Below are 24,525 nucleotides of genomic sequence, written 5' to 3'. Positions count from 1 at the left end.
ACCTTATGGTAAACCTTAGGTTGCTGCAGGCCCTCTTTAGTGCATTAGGGGTGTGGCCAATAGACATGTTTCCCTCTCTGTGACATACTGAGGGGAGGATAGTAGACCTCTTCCCTTAGTAGTGTCTTCAGGGAGTACGTTTTCCCTCTCACAGTGGGCTGGTCCTGCTCCCATTGAAATCAAGGGCAAAACTCCTACTGACTTCAATGGGAGCTAGATTTTGATTGTTTATAGAGGAGCATGCAGTGCTTCTCCCCTACTGTCTTTATTCTGAGAGAATGATTTGTAGATTACTCCTTTGTTATCATTCTGTCAGAGAAAGCCAAGTATTTTTATCATCATGCCCATGCAATGGGCCTTATTATTAAGATAGGTTTAATGATCTTAGTGGCAGTATACAGTAGAGAGAAAAAATAAGGTGAAGAGTTCCTTAATGTAGGCGGTGTTAAACTTGTCGATCCAGATCAGCATCAGCTGGACCTTATGGTTGAAAGGAAAATGTATCTGTGGGTAGGTCCTTAGAAGAGTCAAGTTAATTGTAAGAAAGAGTTTAAAATCATCCCAACTCTTCTTATTTTATGTGTCATTTATCCAGCGTCTTTCACCTAAACATAAGCCAACATATGTTACAGACATTGCTAACTGATGGAGTGCATTGCTGCAACTGTTTAACACACACAACAACAGGATACAAGTTTCTAAGAGGATGTGAATAATATTTACCAGTTTAAATTATGGGGTGGGGGCGGGGAGGGGTGAGTAGTAGACAAGGAGAATATATTCAAACTGGAGTTTTGCCAATATACCAAGGCTAGGACCCTTGTGCTTGAGAAAAGTGTAAGGGATTTTTTTAATGACCACAAGTGACCAGCATCTTGCTTTTACATTTCATCCCAAATCAGCACCTCCAAAGAGAGAGTGCCCTCTAACACTATGCTTCAAGACCGATTCACAATGAAGATGTTGCGTACTGAATCACTAAAGATCCTTTCTACTGCTTCAGTTTGGCATTTTTCATTGTATCATTGGCTATGGTAGCTGAGAAATCAAGCCTCAGAATTAATTTTGAAAACTGTCTTCCAGTATTTGGAGGAGGAATCTTTAGTAACCATGCAAAATTGAGCACAGTAATCATGGGACTTGTGAATTATTTCACTCCCCTTTTCCCTGATTTGCCAGTATCTTAAATTAGTAATAAACATTCTGCACGTGGACTCGCAGACCTTAAAGGACTGGCACATGAGACACTTGAAGTAAGTTTTCCTTCCTTGCACATGTTCTGGATGGTGCTGTGCTGTGTTTGGAAGCTGATCAATAACAAAGATTTCACAATTGTAACCTTATTCAAACTATGATACAAACAGACATTGAAACAGATGCTACTAGGTTTTTTTCCTACTTATAAGTAAAGTCAGCTTTTTTTTGTTCCAACAAAATTGTAACCTGGAAGGAAAGCAGTTAGACATTGTGGAATCCCAATTCATTGTTGCATTTGGCTTTAGTAAATGTGGAAGCCAAAAATAAACATTTGCTTGGCAACTTCACCAGAAGTTAATATAAATGCAGTTTTTATCCTTTCAATGAAAATGGCTTTCAGTATTGGTTAACATTTCTTAAGGAGTAGTGACTGTGTCATTAAGGTTGTAAGACAGTTTTTATTTTAATTCCAATTATGGACCTATGGTGCTTACCAGAAAAAAAAAACCCTCTCCCCCACATCTTTTTTACAAGGCTTTCACGTGTCCAGAGGTGAACTTTCTTTGAAAGTTTGAAGGTAGTTGAACAGGATGTTTTTGAGTTATGAGACTACGGAAACAAGGTGGTTATTCACTTTTTAGAAATTGTTCTGTTATTTTGTCCATTCTCAACCTAAAAATAACTGGATGTAAAACTTCAAACTCATTTTTTTTAAACTAATCTCCTTAGGAAGTATAGCATATGACTTTTTTTTCAGGCTGGAGTGCACAAGGTTTTAGGTATTAGAAGTAGCATTTTTGGATGTTCTGACAGGTCTTGGCAACAGGTACAGGTTTCATTCCAGCTAATGTAAGAATTCATTTAAAAAAAAATCTAGCCCTTTTTATTAGGAAGCTAGGCTTCAGAATTCACCTTACAGTCATCAGCTCCAGGGCACCTACCTTGAGTTATCGCCCCTGTCAGCTCAGACCTTCCTCACTAAAGACGGCACAGGTAATGGTGGATCTCTACTCTTCTGTAGCTCCCCATGCAATTCCACTTAGAGAAAGTAACTTCCCCAGTTCCTGAACTGTCATTGCTCTCCACCACTCCCTCCTGGGGAGACGGAGTCTTGGTGAATGAGGTGGGATGGATATTAGAGTTCAAGGGAAAAAAAGGAAAATGGCAGGAACTGTGTCTTCTGTAGGTACCATGGCAAACTTGCTTCACTGTTGATTGTGCCAGAGTAGAGTGTTTCTGGAACTGCGGTGGTATATTATAACTGATATAACATGGGTGGATATTGAGAGGATGGATTAATGTTTATCCAGCATCTGAAAAATTGGATAACACTTAAGTTCTAAGAATGTTTTTGATATGTTTGTTCTTCCTTTTGAACATAACTACTGCAATATAGAAGTGTATTATCGCCATATTTAAAATAATACTTTTTGGGGGAAGGTGGCTTTCTTTAGAGTTGTAAGGTCCATCAATTTATGTGTTGGTTATGGGATGTGAAGTCGTCTGTGGCAACTGGATTGAGACTACCAAATTTAAGAGCTATCAGATGGTAACTGATTTAGGCTGGATTTGAACCAGCAATAATCTAGAAATAGAAGGTTTTATTGCTCGTTGACTGAGCCCTCCAGACACCCCTTTCCAAGATCCACTGCACAGGGATGGAACACAAGTAACTAAACTGCTAACCCATATTTTAAATCCTATTGGGAAGAAGATTTATGCCAGACCAGATGAATTGCCTTTTATTTCTGAGAGTAAATCAATCTTGAAATGGTTGATGCAGAGCAGTCATTTCCAGTTGGAAATAATGAAAAGACAAGGAAGGGCTCCTTCTGAATGCCAAAAGAATGGGTCTGTCCAGGGAATTTTATTTGAGGATGCACAGTAAAAATATGCCAAGCAGCATTTACACAGCCAACTGAGGACAACAGGTACCAAACAATGAAGGGATGTAAATTTTCCAGCAGGGCATTACTCAGGAAATACGCACATAAATCCTGTTAACATGTACCATGGACAAGGATGAGGGCAGAAGGGGAGGAAGGGTGTTGCACAATATGCCTCCTGTCACCCACTTTGTTAATGTATAGCATAAATCTCTTGGTGATTGCTTCTAATGCTCATTATACCTGGTTACTTATACAGGCAGTTTTTTGAGTCTGTGAATAAAAGAGGCATGATAAAGGCAATGAAAATTAACCTAATATTTCTGTGTCACTAATTCCTCTTCTATTGCTGAGTCACCACTCATGATATGATAATGGCATTTACAGCCAACAAAATTGGAAACGTAGAAGTAAAACACAGATAAAAATATCCTGGTTCTCTCTAAAGGCACAGGCACACAATGTCTCATCTTATGCAAATAAAATTTTGATTTGACATTTATTATCTAGACCCAGGACTTCCAGTGCCTGAGCAGGAGAGAGTTTCTCGACAGGCAGAGATATGGTAGCTATAAATCAGCTTCAGATTTGGAAAATAGAATCTTTTTAGATGACACATTGGGATGTAGAAGATTGAAGCAGATGGTTACAGATGTTCTGTTTTTACCATACTGAATGAGGTTTCTGTAAAAATTACCTCACCTTTTAAGAGAGAGAAATCAAAGGTGCCTACATAAGCTTTGATTGGCACGTGCATGCTTGCCCTTAGGTGCTTGTTGATGCAGCTGCTGGCTCTCAAATAACAGCATTCGTCTTTGGAAACATACATGTAATGACATGAACAAACACACAAATTTAAAAAAAAAAAAAAAAGCAAAAGCCCTGAGGTTTAAATCAGCAGGGTTCCATTAGGTACAGATTGCACCATTGCTTGCTTAGAGGAAAGAATTTAAGCAACTTCCCTGATTATGACACAGTTTGCCAATCTGCTAAACAATAGAGTTGGGTAGCTTATAAATAATTAATTAGGATTTTGCTGCATGATTGTCTCCCAGGCAGAAATCTCCACGGAGATGATTTAGCTTGCAGGATCTGAAAAGTAACAGGCTCCAAGATGATGGTACTGTGATGGCCTTACTCTCTCTGCCCCGCAAAAGGAGAACACTCGGAGATGTATCTGTCCAACGTACAAGGCCAGGCACTAATTTTACAGCAACTCATATAATGCCTTTTTATCTGACTTTCCCACTCAGCGCATGAAATGTTTTCTATGTCTCTGCAGAAGCCTCTTGTAAAACAGTTTTCCATTTATATTGAATATGGCTTGAAGTCAGATTGCCAAGAGAGCTGTACTTCTGCATCTCTGGCTAAGAGCAGGAGTACGGCCCAGGAGTATGGGAAGACACACAGGAGGGGGCTCTAGGAGAGGAGATCTCCACAAGAATGCCCTTGTTGAGTTCTTTTCTGATTGTTCACCTTCCCCATAGAATAACCCAAGGGATCTGACCCCAAACCTAGCAGATCCAAAAAAGCCCTTTACCTAGCTCTGATTCCTGGTGCCTCCCTGGACCCTGGCAGAGCAACTCCAATGGAATCACACACGCAAGGGCCCCTTCCACCCCAATCGACTGCAGCTTCCCAAGGGACTGCCCGGGGAATGAGGCGTGGGGGGGAGGGGAGGCTCCATGAAAAATATAATACAGTCCCAACCTTTATTATTTTTTTTGACTAAGCTTCAGAGGGCGGGGGGAGGAACATGTCTTCTTCTCCCTCCCACTCCCACACACACTGGCTCTACTTCTGGTCCACCTCCTTGCATTTGGTCCACCCAATCTATAACTCCACACATAGAACATAAGAACGGCCATACTGGGTCAGACCAATGGTCCAATGTAGTACTCCCACCCAGCCACTCCCCTGTCCTATGTGTCCCTGTCCCCCTTCTCCCTGTCCCCATTTGTTTCTGTTCCCCCACTCAGACACCTTCTGTCCCTATGTAGCTCTGCACCCTCTCCCCAATCACCATTCGGCCCTGCACCTCCCTCCCCACTGTGGCCCTGTGCCTCCATTCCCTTTCAGCTCCTGTCCCAGTCTGTCCTCCCCCACTAGCCCTTATGAGCCCCTGTCCAATCCCCCAGCAGCTCCACACTATCTGTCACCCAATAGTCCCTGTCTCCTGACCTGGCCTGACAGAAGCTGAGTAGAAGGCAGGCCTTTTCTCTTCCCTAGCTGGCTGGGAGCTGCTGCTGTGGTCTATTTCCCTCTGGTGGGAAAAAGGCAGAACTGCAGCAACATTTCGACAGAAGCTTTTTTGTGCGCAAAAACTTAAAAATATGCATAGCTCATTAATTATGCACACGCGCAGTAGCACAGAATTCCCCCAGAAGTAAACTAGCCCAGTATCCTGTCATCTGACAGTGGCCAATGCCAGGGGCTTCCAAGGGAATGAACAGAACAGGGCAATCATCAAGTGATCCATCCCCTGACATCCAGTCCCAGCATCTGGCAGTCAGCACTGGCTCTTGACCTACCATCTTCCATGAAGTCCAGAAGAGGGAAAACAGAGCCACAGAACTGGCTGGACTTGACTACTTCCCATCACACAGTGATGATCCCCTCTGGTCACAGATTTGAGGAAGTGTATACTTTAAAACACCCCCCACCCACCCACCCACAGACCCCAAAAAAGAAGCAAACCCTATTCTGCTTTAAATAACCTTTTTAAGCTGCATTTTTAACATATTTTCTAGTGACAGTAGTTGGTCTTCCTCCCTCAGGGGACTGCATTCTCTCCCTGATGTCATTTCCCCTGCACTCTTAGAATGCTGTTGCAGTAATAAATTGGAATTTGCTCCACAGCCTAACTGGTACGCCTAAGAGGTTGAATCAGCTTAAAATTCCCAGCCTCCACAATGAAATGGAACAGCTTGTGAGCACACAGATGGATCTTTCTTTGTTTATTTTTCAAACACAAAAATATTCTACAGAATAGAAGATAAGTTTGGCTGATAAGAAAACTAACATATTATATACAGAAATTACTGGGGGCGGGGGAAGAGATTCTATGGCCTGTTATGCAGGAGGACAGGCTAGACAATCATAATGGCTCCTTCTGGCCTTAAAAATCTATAAATCTATGCCATAGGGCAAATTCTGCCTCTGTTTACATTTGTGCAATCCCACTGGGGAATGAATCGGAATTTAGCACATTGTCTTTAAAAATCAGTTAGAAACAGCCAAAAGGAACTGTTTTATTCTTTCAGGAAAATATAGCTTTATTGTTCAAGATTAAGTCTCTACGGCTTAAAGTCCACCCTCACCTGCCAATAACCTGATGGCCAGATTGGTCCCACAAACATACATACCTCGTGGGAACTGAATTTGTGCCCAGGAAGTGGACACCTACTACCTACTTGTACTCTTTACCAAGTGTTTATAATATGTCATATTTTGCGGTGCACAATGCTTTTACTGTATCTTTATGGAAAATTCCATCCATTTTGCTTTGCCCAGAAGTCTGGAAAAAGTGAAACATTTCTCATGAAGATAGCACTGAACGTACAGAAACCTTTGTAACTGTCATGAACCATCTATGAAATATAACTCGATACAAAGTATTTGCAACAAACAAAAGCCAAATAAGTATGAAACATACTTGGGAAATTCTCCATCATCCCTCCAGGCAGGCCCAGAGAGTGAGTATAAATCCTCTTTCCAGCAAACTCAGACAGGTAATTTATTGTAGCCCTGCAAAGGGAGTAACTTACTTCTCCGCACTTCATGCCCATCCAACTTTGCTAGCCATTGCATGGAGGAGTGCCACCATGGCTCTGCCCCATCTTTGCCTTCTTGTTTTTTGGAGAGGGAACAATGGGTGACAGGACACAGTGTCATGATGTGATCACTGGTGGCACAATTGCACCAGACTGTTGAGGGGACTGTATTTCCTTGCAGGGCCATGTGAGGGTTAGTGACAATCTAACCCAAAATGTTTAAACAGTAAAGTGTGGTGTTGTGTTTTTTTTTTTAAATTGAAAGCTTCATTTCCAAATGCACCTCATCCACTTAATGAGTTTAACTCTTAACATTGCACATTACTGAACTGAGTCAGAGTGGGTGGGGTTATCTTGTAGACCTCCACAGTGCAGAAGTTTCTACTTTAAAGTTATACTTTTAGATACATTTTCTTTTCCTGTCAGTAGATCAGCAAAGAGTGGGCAAATTATTAACGTTTAAGATTGGAGTTAGCTATTCCCTGAAAAAAGGTTCACTGTTGGTTAGATGTTTTTGTCTCTGTTGTTACTTTGTGTTTCTGAAGCATGCAGGATTTATTCTGTTTACTTCTGGCTATCCTCAGACTGGGGGGGCGGGGGAGCGGGAGATTTTCCCAGCTCCTCCCCACAAATGAACTCAATCCTGACCAATTGTAGGACTGAAAGGGAAATTCAGATTCTATGCTCATATAATCCTTGGCCTCAGTGTGTGACTAACAAAGATTCTAGTTAGTGCTACTTGTGATCCTTTTGTGTGCATATGTGCAATGGACACCTGTCCTCTAGGAAATGAACTGAGACCAAATCATCCTATTGTGGTCCCCAAAGAACCCATCTTGTGGCAACTGCTTTTGGACCCAGTTCTGAAAATGCACATGCTGAAGTCAGTGGGACCACTTACATGTATAAAGTTAACATATACAGAGCTGTCCCTTGTGTATGGCGAATTGGGGTGACCTCTCCGGCCCTGTGCTTTGGGGGCCCCATGGGCTGGTGCGATTGGCTGGCGCAGTCAGTCCCAGAAGTGATGGGTCAGCCCCAGAAGTGACAGATTCGTCACTTCCTCCCCGGGCCCCGTACTCCCCTAGGGACGGCCCTGACCATGTGCTTAAGTGTTTGCAAGATCAGGGCCTTTGTCTTTATTGATCTTGAACCTGTGACATAGGAATGAAAGACTTTATATCTCTCTATTACAAACCAGTTATGTTATTGTGTCTGCAACTAGGGTTCTTAGTTACCCAACACATCTCATCAGTTCAGGAGGCTGGGAAAAACTAAACTGCTCTGATAGTAAAGTTACCAAAAATACCATAATTACATATCCTAAGATATAAAGCTAGAAATGTTTTAAAATCAGCAAAACACAAAGAAAAAGTGTGGTAAGAATCATGTACTGTTTTCTGGGATTACCATAGGGGCTAATCACACTTCTGCAGTCAGATCTAGAACTGGGGTTGTCATGAGCTGTTGATAAGGTTGGCATAAAATGCATAATGTATTTTATCCTACCAAATTTCACGTACTTTGACACTTAACATGTTGTGATGATGAACAGAACAGATCTGTTGCTTTCAAAGAAAGGCATCTTCAGGATGAACAAATAAGTGCTTTTTAAAGTGTATTTTTCAATTAAGATAATAACTTCTTAGGCCTAAGTTTTTCAGGTTTCTCATGTACAGTCTCTGGCATCAGTCCCATAATTAAGATTCTGACAAATGCAGCCTACAATACCTCTAGTGCTAAAAGAGTAAACACATTTTAGAAAGGCTGCTTTTTTCCTGAACATATTTTTGTGTAAAATAAATTTCATAAACAGAAATCTGTTAGCAGCATTTAGATTGCTTAGAAAAGACTTGTTTTACATTTTGATCCTGTAACAAGCAGATAGAGATCTTGTTTTGTTCACTGAGACCAAAACAGTGACATATACTATAATTTCCTAAAATGCCATCATTGCACTTAAGAGAAACCATTGAACATGTTGCAATGAAATACTTAAAAAACAATAGAACTGAAAGATGTTGGGCCAGATCCTCATCTATGTTGATTCTTTCAAGTCAGTAGAACTGTGCCAGTTCATACGAGCTGACGATCTGACCCTATCTGTGTGAATTTGGTGCTGGTGAAAGTGACAGTTTTGGAGACTGAAGTTTCCTCTATCCACAAAAAAGTAACACCATGGATGTCAATATAACCTTCTGAACACTGTAAGTCTGAAGTGTGCAGTCTTGACTTGGGATACCGCCTCTGTGGGGGAAAGATCAGTGTCCAGGCCCAGTCAATACTTGGTCTTTAAGATGAGATTGCTGACAAGATTGCTAGTCTTTGTGATATTGAGTCTATCCACTTGGAATTGGGCAGACAACCATACTTGTATAGGACACCAAACAGACATCAGATGGTAACAGTGTTCAAGCATTATCAACCTAGGCTGTATTTGATCCAATGACCTACAAGTGAAATGTTCCTTATTCTATTAGAGCCAGGTTTTGACGCCTTTACTCATGTAGAGTAGCCCTATTCATCTCAGTGGAGCTCCTCATGGAGGAAAGTGAAACTCACAGTGGGTGAGGGAGTCAGAATCTAATAATCCCCCCCCTGAGCAATCCATTCTTCTTAACGCAGCCGTTTGGGCGGGAAAGTAGCCTTCCATGTCTGAGACAGAATGAGTGTCATGATCCACATTGTGGAGTACCTGTCCTTGGGAGAGTCATGCCAGCTTTCAGTCTCAGTTTCATTATATGTTAAACTGGGGAAAATAAAGCTTACCCTCTTATCTCTCAGGAGTGTTGTGAGGCTTAACTAGGTAATATCTGTACAGCACTTTGAACATGTAAAGTGATATGTAAATTCTAATCAATATTATTCCTACTTAGCATAAGAGTCTAGATTCTGCCACCCTCACTCACATTGAGTAGTACCGGAATATGCATAGAGTCCTATTAAGGGGCAGCACCTCTCTCCACAGGTAGTATCCAATAAGCTAATGCTCACTTTAAGAATTGCAGAATATGACCCAAAATGTGCATAAATACTCTGAGAAAAGATCATCAGCTGACTTCAATGGAGCAATAACAATTTATACCAGCTGAAGAGCTGTCCCTGTATTCCTGAGTATCAGTCACTGAGACCAAAAGAGCCTGAGGGACAGGTGAAGAAGTCGAAGTCTGTGTTACTGATTTGCATGAGAGATGTTTCTTCCCTCATATGGGGTGAACTCCTGGACCTAAGAAGTCAGTGGCAAAACTCCCATTGACTTCAATGGGTCTATAACTTAAAGATACAGGGTAAAATTTTGAAGAGAGCCTAAGCTTAAGCCTTAGGACCCCAATTCCCATTTTCAAAAGCGACAAGCACTTAGGAAAGAAAGTGATAGTGAGACAGGCTCCTAAGTGCCTAAGACTCTTTTGGAAATTGGATTTAGGCTTCTAAGTCACTTAAGTGCTTTTGAAAAATTTAGCCACAGGAAACACATCTCACTGTATTCCAAGGCAAGTTCAAAGATACATTTTAATGTCTATATGCAATCATAATACTTAGTCCTGCCATGAATGCAGGTGACTGGACTAGATGACCTCTCGCAGTCCCTTCCAGTCCGATGATTTTATAATTTGAATCACTATTGTATATTTTTCGTATAAAAAGCATATACTTCCATGTTTAAAAAAGAAACTAATTATGAGAGCTAATTTTCCTGTTTGTCAAGTATAGAGTTAGGATGCTGGCAGACTGTCGTGCTCTCCTGGATGCCATTATTCCTTTCCTGACCCAGGATGATGAAGAATTTGCTACCTGTTGTATGCTTGACAATAAAATCCTTCTTAAATTCTTCCTGAGAGCCAAGTGCAAGACTGTCTTATAATAAAAGGCAATGGTTCTCAAACTAGAGCTGCCGCTTATTTAGGGAAAGCCCCTGGTGGGCCAGGCCAGTTTGTTTACCTGCCGCGTCTGCAGGTTCAGCTGATCGTGGCTGCCACTGGCTGCGGTTTGCCTCTCCAGGCCAATGGGGGCTGCGGGAAGCGGCGCGGGCCAAGGGATGTGCTGGCTGCCCTTCCTGCAGCCCCCATTGGCCTGGAGAGGTGAACCGCAGCCAGTGGGAGCCCGGCCCACCAGGGGCTCTCCCTGAACAAGTGGCGGCCCTAGTTTGAGAACCACTGATAAAAGGCATGTTTTTACCAGTGTCTAAATTTACTTTCAGGAATGCATGTGCTGCTTCAAGAGCCACCCACATTCTCCTTGTAAACAAGGTATGCACTTACAACCTGTCCAAGTGCAGAAAAATGGAAAGAGATAAAAACCATGCAATGTCTGCTAGTGTTAGCTGCTTTAGCCCTCTGCTTGGAATATCTCTGATAAGGACTTTTTCTTGTTACCTTTACTAGCAAGGTGTGAATCCTAGATGAAAACATTGCTTTGCACTGTTACTTTTTAAACTTCTATCTCAAATGTTTGGGTCAAGCAGCAGAAAAGAATTGTTTAGCTTTTAGATACGACTCCCCTCATCCTTTACTGCCTGCTATGTTCTGTCATTCACTCAGGCCCTGAATCAGGATAGCATTTAAGCACATGCTTAAAGTTGAGCATGAGTTTAAGTCCTATTGACTTCAGAGGGATTTAGGATCATGCGTAAAGTTAAGAATGTGCTTAAGTTTTTGCCAAATAGGGATGCCTTCCCAATTTGAGGACTCTGTAGTTCCCATTTAAGCACAGTTCATGTTAATATTCTTTAATACTTTTCCCTTTCCCTCCAATGTCCTTTATGCTACAGATAATAATTAAAAAGGCACTAATAATGCCATTCACAATTATTGATGCATGCAAACAGTGTTTCACAATAGACTGGAGCATTGTAAACCTAAATACTTTTTCACAAGGCAAAATGTTTTCTCAGGAAAGTTCCATGTTATAATAAGCTTGTGGAATAACAAAAGTGTTATTCACCCACAAAAGGGTGGTCTCCATAGTAGGAACAAGGTCATTGGAGGAGCATTGGAGGATAATGATATTAGACAAAAGGCTAATGTTTGATTTTAAACTAGCTGGTAATGTATTCCTTGTGATCTGGCTTTAAAAAAAACATTTGGGGTAAGTATCTGTGATCATAAAGTCAGTGTTGCCATTTGCTGTTATTCAAAATGCATATTCCTCCTATCAGGGTCTTCCTATTGTTGATTTATGCTTTTTTTCTGTAGCATGATCTGACCTCAGCAATTATTTATGAGCTTGCTCATATAAGTCCTCTCTTTCACAGGCAACTCACACACTTGATAGGGCTTTTTGAATCTGAATTTGTGCTGCAAGTTCGCCTATCACTTCCTCTGTTCCCACCCAGCTTTTTGGAAAGATACCCAGTCACACGATGTGCTTGTGAAAGGTGGCTGGTTGAGGAAGGATGCAGGAAGGATATGGTTTTGGACTGATTGCATAAGTGCTGTATAGGACATGAAAGTACAGGATTTATACAAGAGCGATTTTCAAGGCAGTGGCTGCAAATATTAAGGATTTCTTTATTTTTTACTTAGGCCTGCTCAGGACTTAGGACTTGTATTGTAGCTCATCATGTAATAACTTGTATTAATATCGTGCTCATTGTGTGAGCTTGGCCCAATATATTTTGTTATCAGTACCCTAAAATATCGTTATCCTAAAGTTTCTCTGAAAAACTAATAGGAAAACTAATGGGAATGGGCTAAAGCTTTTGTGTGAGATTGTCAAAAACAATCAACTCTGGCCAAATGCTGTTCTCACTGAAATCAATAGGGGGCTTTACCATTGACTTCAGATTTAGGCCAACGCTGAGTCCTTTTGAAAACCCCACTCTTTTTTGAAGGATAAAGCTGTACAAATAAGTCTCAAAACTTAATGTGATTCACTGCAGTAATGAGAGTGTACGCATTGTAATGAAGTGGAGGGGGCATGGGGTATGTATTTTAAAACTTTGTTTTGGGCATTCCACATTCTGCCAGCATCTGACATCTGTATTTATTTTCTGAACTCTCCTAATAGATTATTTGCATCTGTTCAGTTCCAAGAGTAATGCTTGATTTCCTGAATTTATAGGTTGCAATAAAATCCATTCGTAAGGACAAAATTAAGGATGAACAAGATATGGTTCACATCAGACGGGAGATTGAAATCATGTCATCCCTCAGCCATCCTCATATCATCACTATATTTGAAGGTTAGTGACTGTGATTCTTTTCACCATCTGTACTGTTTGTTGTCTCAGACCTAGTTTTCATATGCTTTTAGGTTAAGTCTTATGCCATCTCTTAGTTTTGTGCACCAATTCCCCTTCAAATCGTATTCCACTTTGCAAATGTACACCATCTCTCTAGCAACCACAGGAATTCCTTGCATGGGGGAAGTTGTTAATGTGTGGCTGAAATGCTTCTGTCTGAGTGTGAGGAGAGCTATCACACAAACCATCCAATCTTCCCTGTCCCAAACCAGAAAATCAATTTCATTTCCCCCCTCCCACTCCAATTCATTTCCTCCCCCCACCAATATAAAATCAATTTCAGTTCATGCCTCTCAACCACATAGAAAGTCAAACTAGATGATCTGATCATCCCTTCTGGTCTTAAACTCTTTGAAACTCCCAATCATTCCCCACATAGTTCATTGCTTTAACTTCCTTGGAACCCACCTGGTTAGTCTTAGTCTCCTCACACCCTGTTTCCTTCATTGCTGCCAGCCCCTCTTACTGGCTGTCTTCCCAGGCCCCGTTCCTCCCTGAATCCAAGGTTCATCTTCCCACTGACTTCTCAACCCTTGCTCCCAACCCAGTGACTAGCTCATCACTCCTGTTTCCCAGTCCAGTCCTAACTCCTTTCCTTGGCTCTGCATTCCTGCTCCCTAGCTCCCTTCCCTGCAGCATATGGCAGTGGGGCTGATAGCTTTCTCCAGCTGATAGTTCCTGGCTCCAGGGCTGCTACTGACTCTGGGGAGGAGATGGAAGTAAAAGGCAGCCTTCTTTAAAAATAGAATAGTGGCCTCTAGTGGAAGCTCCTCTTTCTTTCTTCCTTAGGCTGTGACGTCCTGGCCAGAGCTAAACAGGTTAGGAAGTGTACATGCTCTCTGGTCCTGAGTAGGAATGGAGCACAGAGGACCTGTAGAGTGCAAACTCCAAATGTGTTGAGGGAGCTTTGCCCCACTTAGTCACTCTTCTTTTCTCACATGCTTATATTGGGAAGAGGCACCTGAATTTGGCCCTAAGTATTAACTCTACACACCCGCTGTACACGCTAGGTGATGATAGGTATATGGCAACTCCATTCTGAGAGTTGATCTGACTGATTAAAACAAGGTCTGGCTTGGAATAATGTTACAATATCACATATTGAGTTATTCAAAAGCATGTTCTTTTACTTGAAAGGAGATGAATTCATCTGTCTTTTTATGGAATAAACTCGTAACAGGATCTGGGAACAGAAAAGGGGAGGGATGCTGTGTCAGCATGTGGGTTGCAAATGGAGCAAAAGTTATTTCCAGTGTGCACTGGAACTAAAAAAATTAAGTATGCTACAGTGCTTTGACCAAGTAGCCTTCTTATGTCCCCTGCTCTGCTTTAAATAATTTTATTGAGTTAAAATATTTTAAAGAGTTAGAAAGATTTTAAAAAGTAGAAAATAATTTAAAGTTGCCTTGAAGCAAAATCTTCCCCCACAACCCTCAATTCCTTGACTCTAGCTGAAGATAATCTCTTCCCCCAGCAGAACCAAGACAGGTTTTTAGTTCAGGGTTTTTCACCCCTTCCTTCCCAGTGAAAGTGCATATGGCACATGACATTGTTACCGTCAGTGAGATCCCATGCTGTTTATTCTGTTGTGATTCCTTAAGCATGAGTGACTCTTTTCTACATGGAAGCTGGAGGCAGCTTTCCTCTCGTCTTTATAGGTTTTCAAGGTGTTCATTCCATTACCATTTGCTTCTATCCCTGATGAAATAGCTACTGTGTTATTGAAACAAAATAATTATCTAGAAACTAAAGCAGTCTGGCATGACCCTCTGTATTTCAGTCATGGCCTGTGGAGATGGGCAATGGGAATTCAGATGGACAGTGTGATCCTATCCATTATAAAATCAATCATGTGGCACTGGGAACAGAGGCATGGCAGCTGTAGCCTCACGAACTCCAGGAGGCCAAAAGAAATATTCTCCAACAGCCGACATTATACCATGGGTACTGAAGTGCAGGGCAGACCAGCTGAGACATAACCGTATTCACCAGGGGAATAGTTACATACTGCAGAATAATTAGAATCCCAGTTCAGAAAGGTACCTCTTCGTGTGCCTCACTTTAAGAATAAGAGGTGGTTCCAGTGAAGTTAATGGGACTACTTCCATGTTTGAGATTAGGCAGGTACTGTAGCTTGCTGCATCAGGGCCTAGATTACAAAGCCATCTTCATGAATGAGCCATAAAAATGATTATAGTTATATTGTTATATATAAAGGTTAGTTTTAGTTCTCTGTTGTCTATTTATAATTTCTCTTTTGCTGTGTGTATTCAAGAAGAAATTTGAACTGCCATCAAACTCCCTAAAATCCATAAACAGAGATACAGGGCTGCACGGAGTCTGGCTAGAATGAGTACTGTTCTCTCTGTCTGGAAGATCTTTAAAAAAATCTTTGAATTGTACTTACAAAAACACATGTTTTCCTGAAATGGGATCCATGTTTTGGTATCCTTTTGACCTTGTTGGCTAAAGGTGATTAACCTCTGAATTTGTCAACTCAATATAAACATAAGTCATTGGTTTTTAATGCTAAGCAAATCCAAATGCATGTAAACAGGCTTTCTGGTTTAATGATACATTTTGTACCCAAATCAAAATGAATTTATCTCATGTGCTATTTGCAAGAGGTAGACCTCCAGTTCTGAGTCAGAAGAAATTCCATCCTTTCAAGCAGGACTGTAATTGGCAATCTTTAGAGTGCAGCTGGAAGGGAAGTGTTCTTTTGAGTGACTTTAAATTCCTTGAAAAGGACTGAATAGATGAAGCTAACTTTGCCAGAAGTGTTCTGATTTCAGGGCATAAATTTTAACTCAGAAAGCAAAGCGCCCTCCACCCCCTTTTGTCCCCCTTGCAAACTCCAGGACTTGGTATCTAAAGCCTTTGAGAGCAAACATATTATTCCATGGGTAGCCTGACTGAAAAAAAAATCCCATCTGGCAATACTTTATTTTATAAAAGTTAAAACATGGGGAGTGTATAGGGCCCAATCCTGTAAACACTTACACATGTGTAAAACTGTTCATGGGGATAACGTTATGCACAGGATCAGGCCCATGGGTCTCTACATGGTGACGGACAGTGTTTGTGTAAGAGTTTCCATTGCGTGTCCCAGGTGTTGTCCCGGGTTTCAGTAAATACAAACAGAGAAGTTCCTCCATTTAGGAAAAGGACAGGTTACTTTAAAAAAAAGTAAACACATTGTTTGCAAACACCGGGGAAATTATTTAACAAAGATTTTCCCTACTGAAATATAAGATTATGAACCCAATGCAAAGCCCATTGAAGTCAATAGCATTGTTACTCCTGTACATAAAGTAAAGCATGTATTAAGTGCTTTGTTGGGTTGGGGCCAAGGCACTCAGCACCTTGAAGAGTCAAGCTCCTTTAAAACATCACAGTACTAAAATTGCATTTCCCTTAAAAAACACACTTCCTTAGTTCTTTGCAATTGCATTTTATTGATTAATAAAAAAGAGAATAAAAAGATTCTTCACACATCTCCACAAAGTGTAAATTACAAATGTAAATTGACTTGAATTTTTGGTTTCAGAGTAGCAGCTGTGTTAGTCTGTATTCTCAAAAAGAAAAGGAGTACTTGTGGCACCTTAGAGACTAACAAATTAATGTTTGAATTAGGTTTCCTACCTTTGCTAATCAGGAAATAAGTTTAGTTCTTTTAAACCTTTTAACTTCAATGTAAAACCTTTCAAATCTAACATATATTTACAAAGACGGTGTATGTTGCCTAGTTATAATAGTTGTTTTATTTACAAATACATGTTAAATCTAACATTTCATATCATGCCTCTGCAACAGTAACAGAAAATGATCGATTAGTTTTCAGTCATTGCCAGTCCATTCCACCTTGCATTTTTACAGACAGAATCAAAATGGAACTGAGTGCATGATCATGTGAGCCTCTGTGTGGAGAACTCAGTGAAGTTAATAGGTGTCCTGTAGTGTGAAGCACACGCGGGACTGAACACTTAAGATGAATGATAAAAACTAAAAAGCTGAGATTTTTCTTTTTAAAATTTAACCAAGGGAAAGTATTTCAATGGTGACACCATTTAACCACATTGCTAATTGGCTTCCTCTATTTATATAGCTTTTTGACCTTCAAGTATATTATTTCCATTGTTTTCTTTTGATAACATCCAAGAATATAAAGTGATTTTTCTATAGTCTAGTGATTAGTAATGAAACAAGTATAAACAAACTTAACTCCTAGGTTATCATACTCCACCCACATGAATTTCCTTGCAAAGATTCCTTGAGTATGGTTTAACACTAAACACCACCACTTGTGAGATGAACCCTCAGATTCCTGAGAACACTGGCAATTTCAAATCACATTCTAACATGGTCTCAAGCTACATTATGTTTAAAAAATAAAAACAAATTTCTAACTGCCACCTCATAACATGTGCTTGCTTGTCTGAGGTTACAAAGCAATCATAATTTAAAAATGTAATTAGCAAGTCTGTTCTTCACTCAGGCAAAATTGGGATAAAATAGAGTAACAGAGAGCTTAAACGTTATGGCTGATTTAGTGATTCTCACATTTTTCTCAGCTTCTTTTTAAATGGTGAAACATCAAATTCTATGTTTCCTCATCCATGTATACATAAAATTGATATCAGCAAGGCGTATGGTTCTCATTTTGATTTAATCCACTCAGTGGGGATTAATTTTTAACCCACAGGCTGATTTAAAATGATTATCACAGGATCTTAACTACATTCCTTTAATTTAAAAAGAAATGCATTGCATTTCCACTGTATACAGCTGTGACTTAGGAAAGCAGTTTAGAACATGCTTAAGTTTAAAGCATATGCTTTAAATCCCATTGACTTCAATGGTAATTAAGCTTATGTTTAAAGTTAAACATGTGCATAAATACTTTGCTGAATTGGACCCTGAAAGAGGAAGGCTACCCAAGCCCACCATGTACTTTATTTTTAAAAATTATATAACAATAAACTAATAAATAACATCTTGAAGATACTGATTTGGGGCTTTAGAATAAAGAGCTACACATTGTTTTTCCAAATAGTCATGAACTGATGAGATATGTTAAGCTATAATTCTTAGAAAGAAGTTATTTCCCATTATTCAAGTGTCTTTCTGAGGAATAATTTGTCCTTTATAACATGAGTGCACTAATTGGACTTTAAATGATTTTATTGAATGAAAGGTTATTCCAGCCCATGTGCCTAAAATTAAAGATAAACTTGCTTGTTCTTTTGATTTGGCTGACCTTTAATAAAAGAGCACTTTGTAGCAGAGGAAAGGTACTTCTGTCTGCGGCTGTTAGGAGAGTAATAAAAATACCACGGAATGGAAAGACACCAGATGGAAGGAATGTCAACATACTGGAACTAATTTAGGAGATTGCTCTGATAGAGAGCAAAGGCATGAGGAGAATTCAAATGGTTCCAGTGGAAGGGAGATTGGCTGCCCCTCTTAAACCAACAAACTAAAATTCTTACCCCAGGGTTGCATATAAAACAAAAGGAATCAGCCCATGAGGAGGTAGTCCATTTAAACCAACCAACCAAACAAACAAACTCCTGCCCAGTCTGAATTATCATTCAGTAAACACAGGAACAAAAGGATCAGGGTATTTTTTGAAATTAGGTGTCAAACAAGTCCAAGGTAAACTATTCTGATAAAAAGATGTCCACAACATCACTGAATCCTTTTGACCAGTCTTTGCAAAGGCATATTCTTATGTGTTTCACATATCTAGGACTAAATTCTACACTCAGGTAGAATTTTGTGTAACTCCCATTTCTTTAAATGGATAGTGAATTGTGTTCATCCAACAGCAGAATTTGGCCCATAGGATTTCTGTAGAAGTGTAACTCTTGTGTTCCTAGAGGGGAATATTGATCACTTTGGGTGTAATAGACTCCCAGTGCTCTGAGCAGAGAGAGGTCTCTGCACTGCCAGTCCTATCTGAGAGTTGTAAAGCTCTGAATAGAAGCTGAGTTCATCATTTCAAGCCCTCAAAATATAGTTAAGTAGAGAGATTACATCCAGGAATTATTGCTATAGTAGTACAGAGTGTGATGCAGAACGATTGTTGATGTTACAAAATGTATTTCAGCTCAAATATATCCTTGGTAGCGAGAAGTTAAGTATATGTCCAGTTTTACGTTTGTATTCTTCAATGAGCTCCCAAGCCAAAGGATTTGGTTTCAATTACCTGCCCAGAAACATGGAGCTTTCTTTTTAGCAAACAAACCTTTTCCTTAAAATTAACAGGAAAATTAAAGAAGAGAGAACGAGAAGCTACAACACATATTTGAATATTTGAACGTAAGCACCTTTTGCTCGTTGTGCACAATTCTGCTGTTACTTTTAGGAAAGGCTCTTTGGAGTGGGAAGACTGAAACAAATTTATAGCTCAGTGAAAAATAATTCTCCTTACCTCCTGATACATTACTGCAGCGCTCCCTCTACTTCCCGATACATAGCTTGTCCCTCCTGACATGTTACTCCAGTGCTCCTGCCCCCTCCTGATACATTACTGCAGTGTTCCCAACCCCCTTCTGATACATTACTGTAGCACTTCCCCCTGCCCTCCTTATATGTTACTGCAGTGCTCCCTCCACCTACCGATACATTACTGTGGCCCTTTCCCCCACCTACTGTGGCGCTCCCTTCACCATTTCCTGAGGCCTTGCTACATCTCTCCCAACATCACCCAGCCTACAAGGTGTTGGAACTAAATAAATGCAAAGTCAATGACTCAAAAATAAAAATGACAAACAAGTTCTAACAAGTATTTCTTCCTTCTGTCCTATAACAACTGGGCCCCTCGCTTCTCTCTACACAAATCATGTCTCTTGATTTTTTATTGACAACCTATCTCCCCAGTCCATCTGTTGATATTGACAACTCTCCGTTTCTTGCTCTTGATTCACTTGCACTGCTTGCATTGTTTCCCTCAAAGGACTTATGCGTAGCTGTCCCACTGCTGTTATGAATAAATAACCTTTCATGCTCCATGACCCTCATCAGCAGTTGAGGAGCAGTCCAGGGCAGCCTTTCATGAACGGGCCTCCTCCTCATTAGTGATCCATGGAGCATTCCTGGAGCAATCTGTCCTGGCTAAACCCGCTTCCCTGAAATTGCCAGCTGCAGCAGAAGTGCAGAAGCATGTCAGAAGTGGAGTGAGCTTCAGAACGGCAGAGGATGGCAGATAATAAATCAAACACAGTGAAAACACAATGTGCACCAAACATTCACAGGAGCTATGCAGAGGCAATCAGTCCATCAGCTTGCAAGTCACAGCCCAGGTGTTAACAGGGTAGCATATTTATTACCTCATTATTATTTGCAGTAAATAAATCCAGCATTTAGTTAATGCCCTCCTCCATTCCCCCAACTCACAATCACATTATTTTCTTGGGGCATATATTTCTAAAACTACATTTGGTGCATGTGTGTGCACGCGCGCGCACACCCACACACCCAATATTGTATCATGTTTGAAGATACATGTAAATATATAGATAGATATTCCCATACAAACACTACTTTCAGTGAATGTTTAATGTTGGACTCTTTATCTCTGAGTTCAGATTGTTTATCCTACTCATCTGAACCCTAGAAAGTAAGGAAATAAGCAACAAAGCCATGCATTTCCATTCTGCTCATTACTTCCCCTTCTCAATCTAGCTATGTCCTTTCTACCACCATCTCCACCCTCATCCAGAGTAACCATTGTACACCCCTGTTTATTGGGTATGTGCTCAGGTGTTTTGGTGATTAATGTAGGGTAGGTGTGGCTTTCATTACACTGTATAGGACTGTGTATTGGCGTATGTAAGCAATAAAGTACAGTGGCAGACTGCAAATGGAGCATAGGGCCAAGGAGGTGCTATGCTTTTCTGTAACGTTCAGGAGAACTTATGCAAATGGGTGATATGTGTTGGTGATTGTTCTAAATTGGTAATAATTTTTTATGTAGAAATTAGAGCACTGAAATCTGAATGCAGGGGGAGAGTAAGGATGTGAGGGCCAAGGTGTGAGTAAAGATGTGGAGGCCAAGGATGCATGGGGGGCCAAGGATGCATGCAGGGATGTCCCCGATGGGATGGAAAGGTCTGTATGCCAAGGAATCTGTGCTTGACGGGTTTTCCTCTGTGTTGCAGTGGGGAGTCCTTGATTACTGATGCCACAGTGCAGTGAGGTACTGCTGCCTATTCTGTGCTCTTTCTGTTTTGGTTTTGTTGAGAGAGCTTCTACAGTGTCAATGTAAGTCAAAGGGTTATGTACCTATGAAAAGTCTCCTTCATGGAGATAAATAATATGCATCAATGCATCCTTCAGAAGACAGTGCAGTGAATCCAGGATGCTAGGTATTGACATCCTCATATATTGATTGAATCCAATATTTTTCCCCCCAAGGCAGAAATTCATAGTAGAGATTTAGTATTTCCCAAATTTAGCTTTTAAAATATAAGCTCTGCTTGCTAGAGAAGAATAAAAAGCATTTAAAATGTTATATAAATAATAACGTGCCTTTCTCAAACCAAAGACCATCTATATATGCTTCTATGTAATTGTAGGGAAATTTTCTTGGACCAAGACTCGAACTGGATGTCAAATTTTAGTTGAGGGGAAATTTGGTCATGGAATTAGAAATATCTGAAACCTGAATATAAAGGAAAATTTGACAAAACTTAAATGGTCAAGTTGCTAAGGCACAACTTCAATAAATCCATGTATCAAAAGAATGCTATCATCAGCCATGAGACATCAGGAAGTTACCATGTTTAGTGGCATCAAACAGCTTTTGTGACATCCTGAGTCACAGAGTGGAGGGTGTCCCAAGGCAAAAGGAGTCTTTCCACTTGTGCCCCTGTGCCATGGTTAACATTCTCGTGGGCTCAGTGTTCTGTCTGCTAATTCCCCTTGGAGTGCAAGCCCCGCCCCAAGAACAGCAGGGTGGAAGAGGGGTCATAGCCCTGTGCACGCCCCTCAGACACATGCTAGCTGGCTGCTCACAAAGGGGTGCCCACAATGCTTCCTGGAGGCAGTGCAGCTGCAAACCACCCCCTACTCAGAGCTGCTAGCCCTCAGCAGCATGTATGCACAACAATCTGTTAGATTCAATGTTATTAGTCAGAAAAAAGTTGCAAACCCATTGGGATTAATCAAGCCTCATTGTATCCTTGCACATACATGGGCAGAGTTCACGCTTGTTGTGAGTGAAACTCCATGGAGATCAGTGGATCTTGGCCCACTTATATTAGTGGTGAATTTGGCCAGTCTAATTGTACATGTAGTACACAATAAAGTCTGGTACATTGTTCAATAGCCGTTTGTGAACTGACTTTACTTCTGATTCAAAATGTTGAATTCATGTATTTTTAGTGTATTATCTAAGCATAAAGAATGATTCTTTTCTCCCTTCCTGGGCTGAATAGTGATTAGTTAGCAACTGTCTCTGTGCTTAGAGATATGGGTATGCTCATTAATGCTGTATCAATAACACGTCAGAATGCTTTTGTATAGAACACATATTATGCTGGGTCCTTTCCAGAGACTATCAGTCTATCATTCTTGGAGAGGATATTGTAGTGTAATCCATCCAGAGACAGCTCTTCTAGTTTCCGAAGGTTATTGTTAATGAGGATGCATGTAGGATGTAATCACTGGCAGGAGTCTGTGCTTCAGGGTACTGTAAGGCCAGCAGACAAGTCAGTGGCCAATTTTATCTGGCAGTTCCCTTTCCCTTTTATCAGAGCCATTTGGCTGAAGTCTAGGGGGATTTAGAAAGAACTGCAGAGAAGTTTTGGCTTGTAGAATTTAATGACAAGGTGTGAGGGGACAAGAGACAAAGCCCAAGAATAAAAACTATCTGTGTGTTGGGAGCTGCAGCTTCACACTGAGCTGCAAAAGCTGAAGTCTGTTCCTTAAAATACTAATGGCCATGTTGGAAGACAACATTTGAATTGTGCGGGTCCAGAATAGCACTGGTTTGGAAGACCCCCTGAAACCTCGTTACTTTGGAGGAAGTTTCACTGCCAGCATGGTCTTGCCCCATAGTATGATATAAAAGGAAATTCAATACCTTCTAAAGTGAACTGTGGTTATCAGGTACAGTGTTTCCTGCATGTACAGTAGATTGTCAGAGTCAGAGGAAATTTTATGTATCAGCCAAAGTAGTGTGGCAATTTGAAATTGCACACGGACTGTTTTGTTAGTTTAAATGTTTAGTTTTCATGAACTCCCAGTGGAGTCAGTGGCAGTCGATGGCACACAGCACAGGACCTTACAGGATTGAGCTCTGAAGGAGCAGTCATGTCACATACTACAGTGAACATACAGGTGTGATAGTATACACTGTGGGCCAGACTGCAGTTGGCCCTGCACAGGTGCACAAGAGACAAAGGTGGCACAAACCCTGACTTGCAGGATGGTGAGCACAGGCATTGCTTGAGGCTAGTGTCGGTGGCATTCAACCAGAGGAGGCAGGGAAGAATGAGTGAAAGCAGAACCATAGTCATGTGCCTGTTCTATACCAGCCAAAGGAGCTGGATGGGCCTAGAGAGAAGCGCACACAGGATGGCAGAGCTTTCAAAGGGTGGCAGAACTCCTATTTCACCTTCCCCAAGGCCCCAGGAGGTGTCCTAGCTGAGTCAGCCAGAATCCCTCCCAGGGCTGTGTGGCAGCTCCTAAATCACACCCAGTATAGAGCTGATCACTAAAGGCACAATCTAGTCCTTTGTAAACTTTTATGTCCGTGAAGATAAGCTTTCTGGAGTTCTTATCAGTGGCCGTGCATTTGCCTTTACAGAATGTTGAGTTTCAAGGCAGTCACAAATATCTGATGGCCAACCTCCCCCCCAACACACACACACATACGCATGCATGCTGTTTGTGTGAGAGCTCTAGGTGCTGAGCAGCCAGCCCTTCCACTGAAGTTCAGAATAGTGCGCACATGCAATTAAGTAATAATTAACAACAATACCTAGAATTGTGATAGTAAAGTCAGTCACAGGCATAGCCTCTTCCTGGGAGAAGGACAGGCAACAGTAAGGAAATGAACCCCTCCTGTAGACATCCCAGACTCCCCTTGTATGCTAAATATGTAATACAATTGTTAAACGAAAATATTTCTACATTATACATAAACCCTTAAGGCCAAAGCTTCAGCTGATGGAAACTGGCATTGGTCCATTTATTTCACCGATTTAAACAAGTGGAGGAGGGTGTGTTTCTTTGTGACTGTGAGCTCTTTAGGACAAGAGCCAGGTCTTTGTCTGTCTGTGTTTGTACAGCACCTAGTGCAATGCAGCCCTGGCTCACTACTGTAATGTATCGAATAAAAGTTAACAGTATAACTTCAAAACCTCTTTGAAGTGGCCTTTAAATGTGTGCTAGCATGGCTGTTTTCAATTCTAATGAA

At 40.9% G+C, this 24,525-nt stretch overlaps 1 protein-coding gene across 1 annotated transcript in view; it reads left to right on the top strand.

Annotated features, from left to right (window-relative positions):
• Nucleotides 1-24,525, top strand: part of NUAK1 (NUAK family kinase 1) — a 59,690-nt gene that overhangs the window by 16,982 nt on the left and 18,183 nt on the right. The window contains exon 2 of the mRNA XM_038386827.2: nucleotides 12,917-13,037. Coding sequence (XP_038242755.1) covers nucleotides 12,917-13,037 — 121 coding nt within the window. The remainder of the gene's footprint in view (nucleotides 1-12,916; nucleotides 13,038-24,525) is intronic.

Source organism: Dermochelys coriacea, chromosome 1 (genome assembly GCF_009764565.3).
Source record: "Dermochelys coriacea isolate rDerCor1 chromosome 1, rDerCor1.pri.v4, whole genome shotgun sequence".
NCBI lineage: Eukaryota > Metazoa > Chordata > Testudines > Dermochelyidae > Dermochelys > Dermochelys coriacea.
Note: the sequence above shows the minus strand (reverse complement) of the source record. Positions and strands in the feature narration are given on the sequence as shown.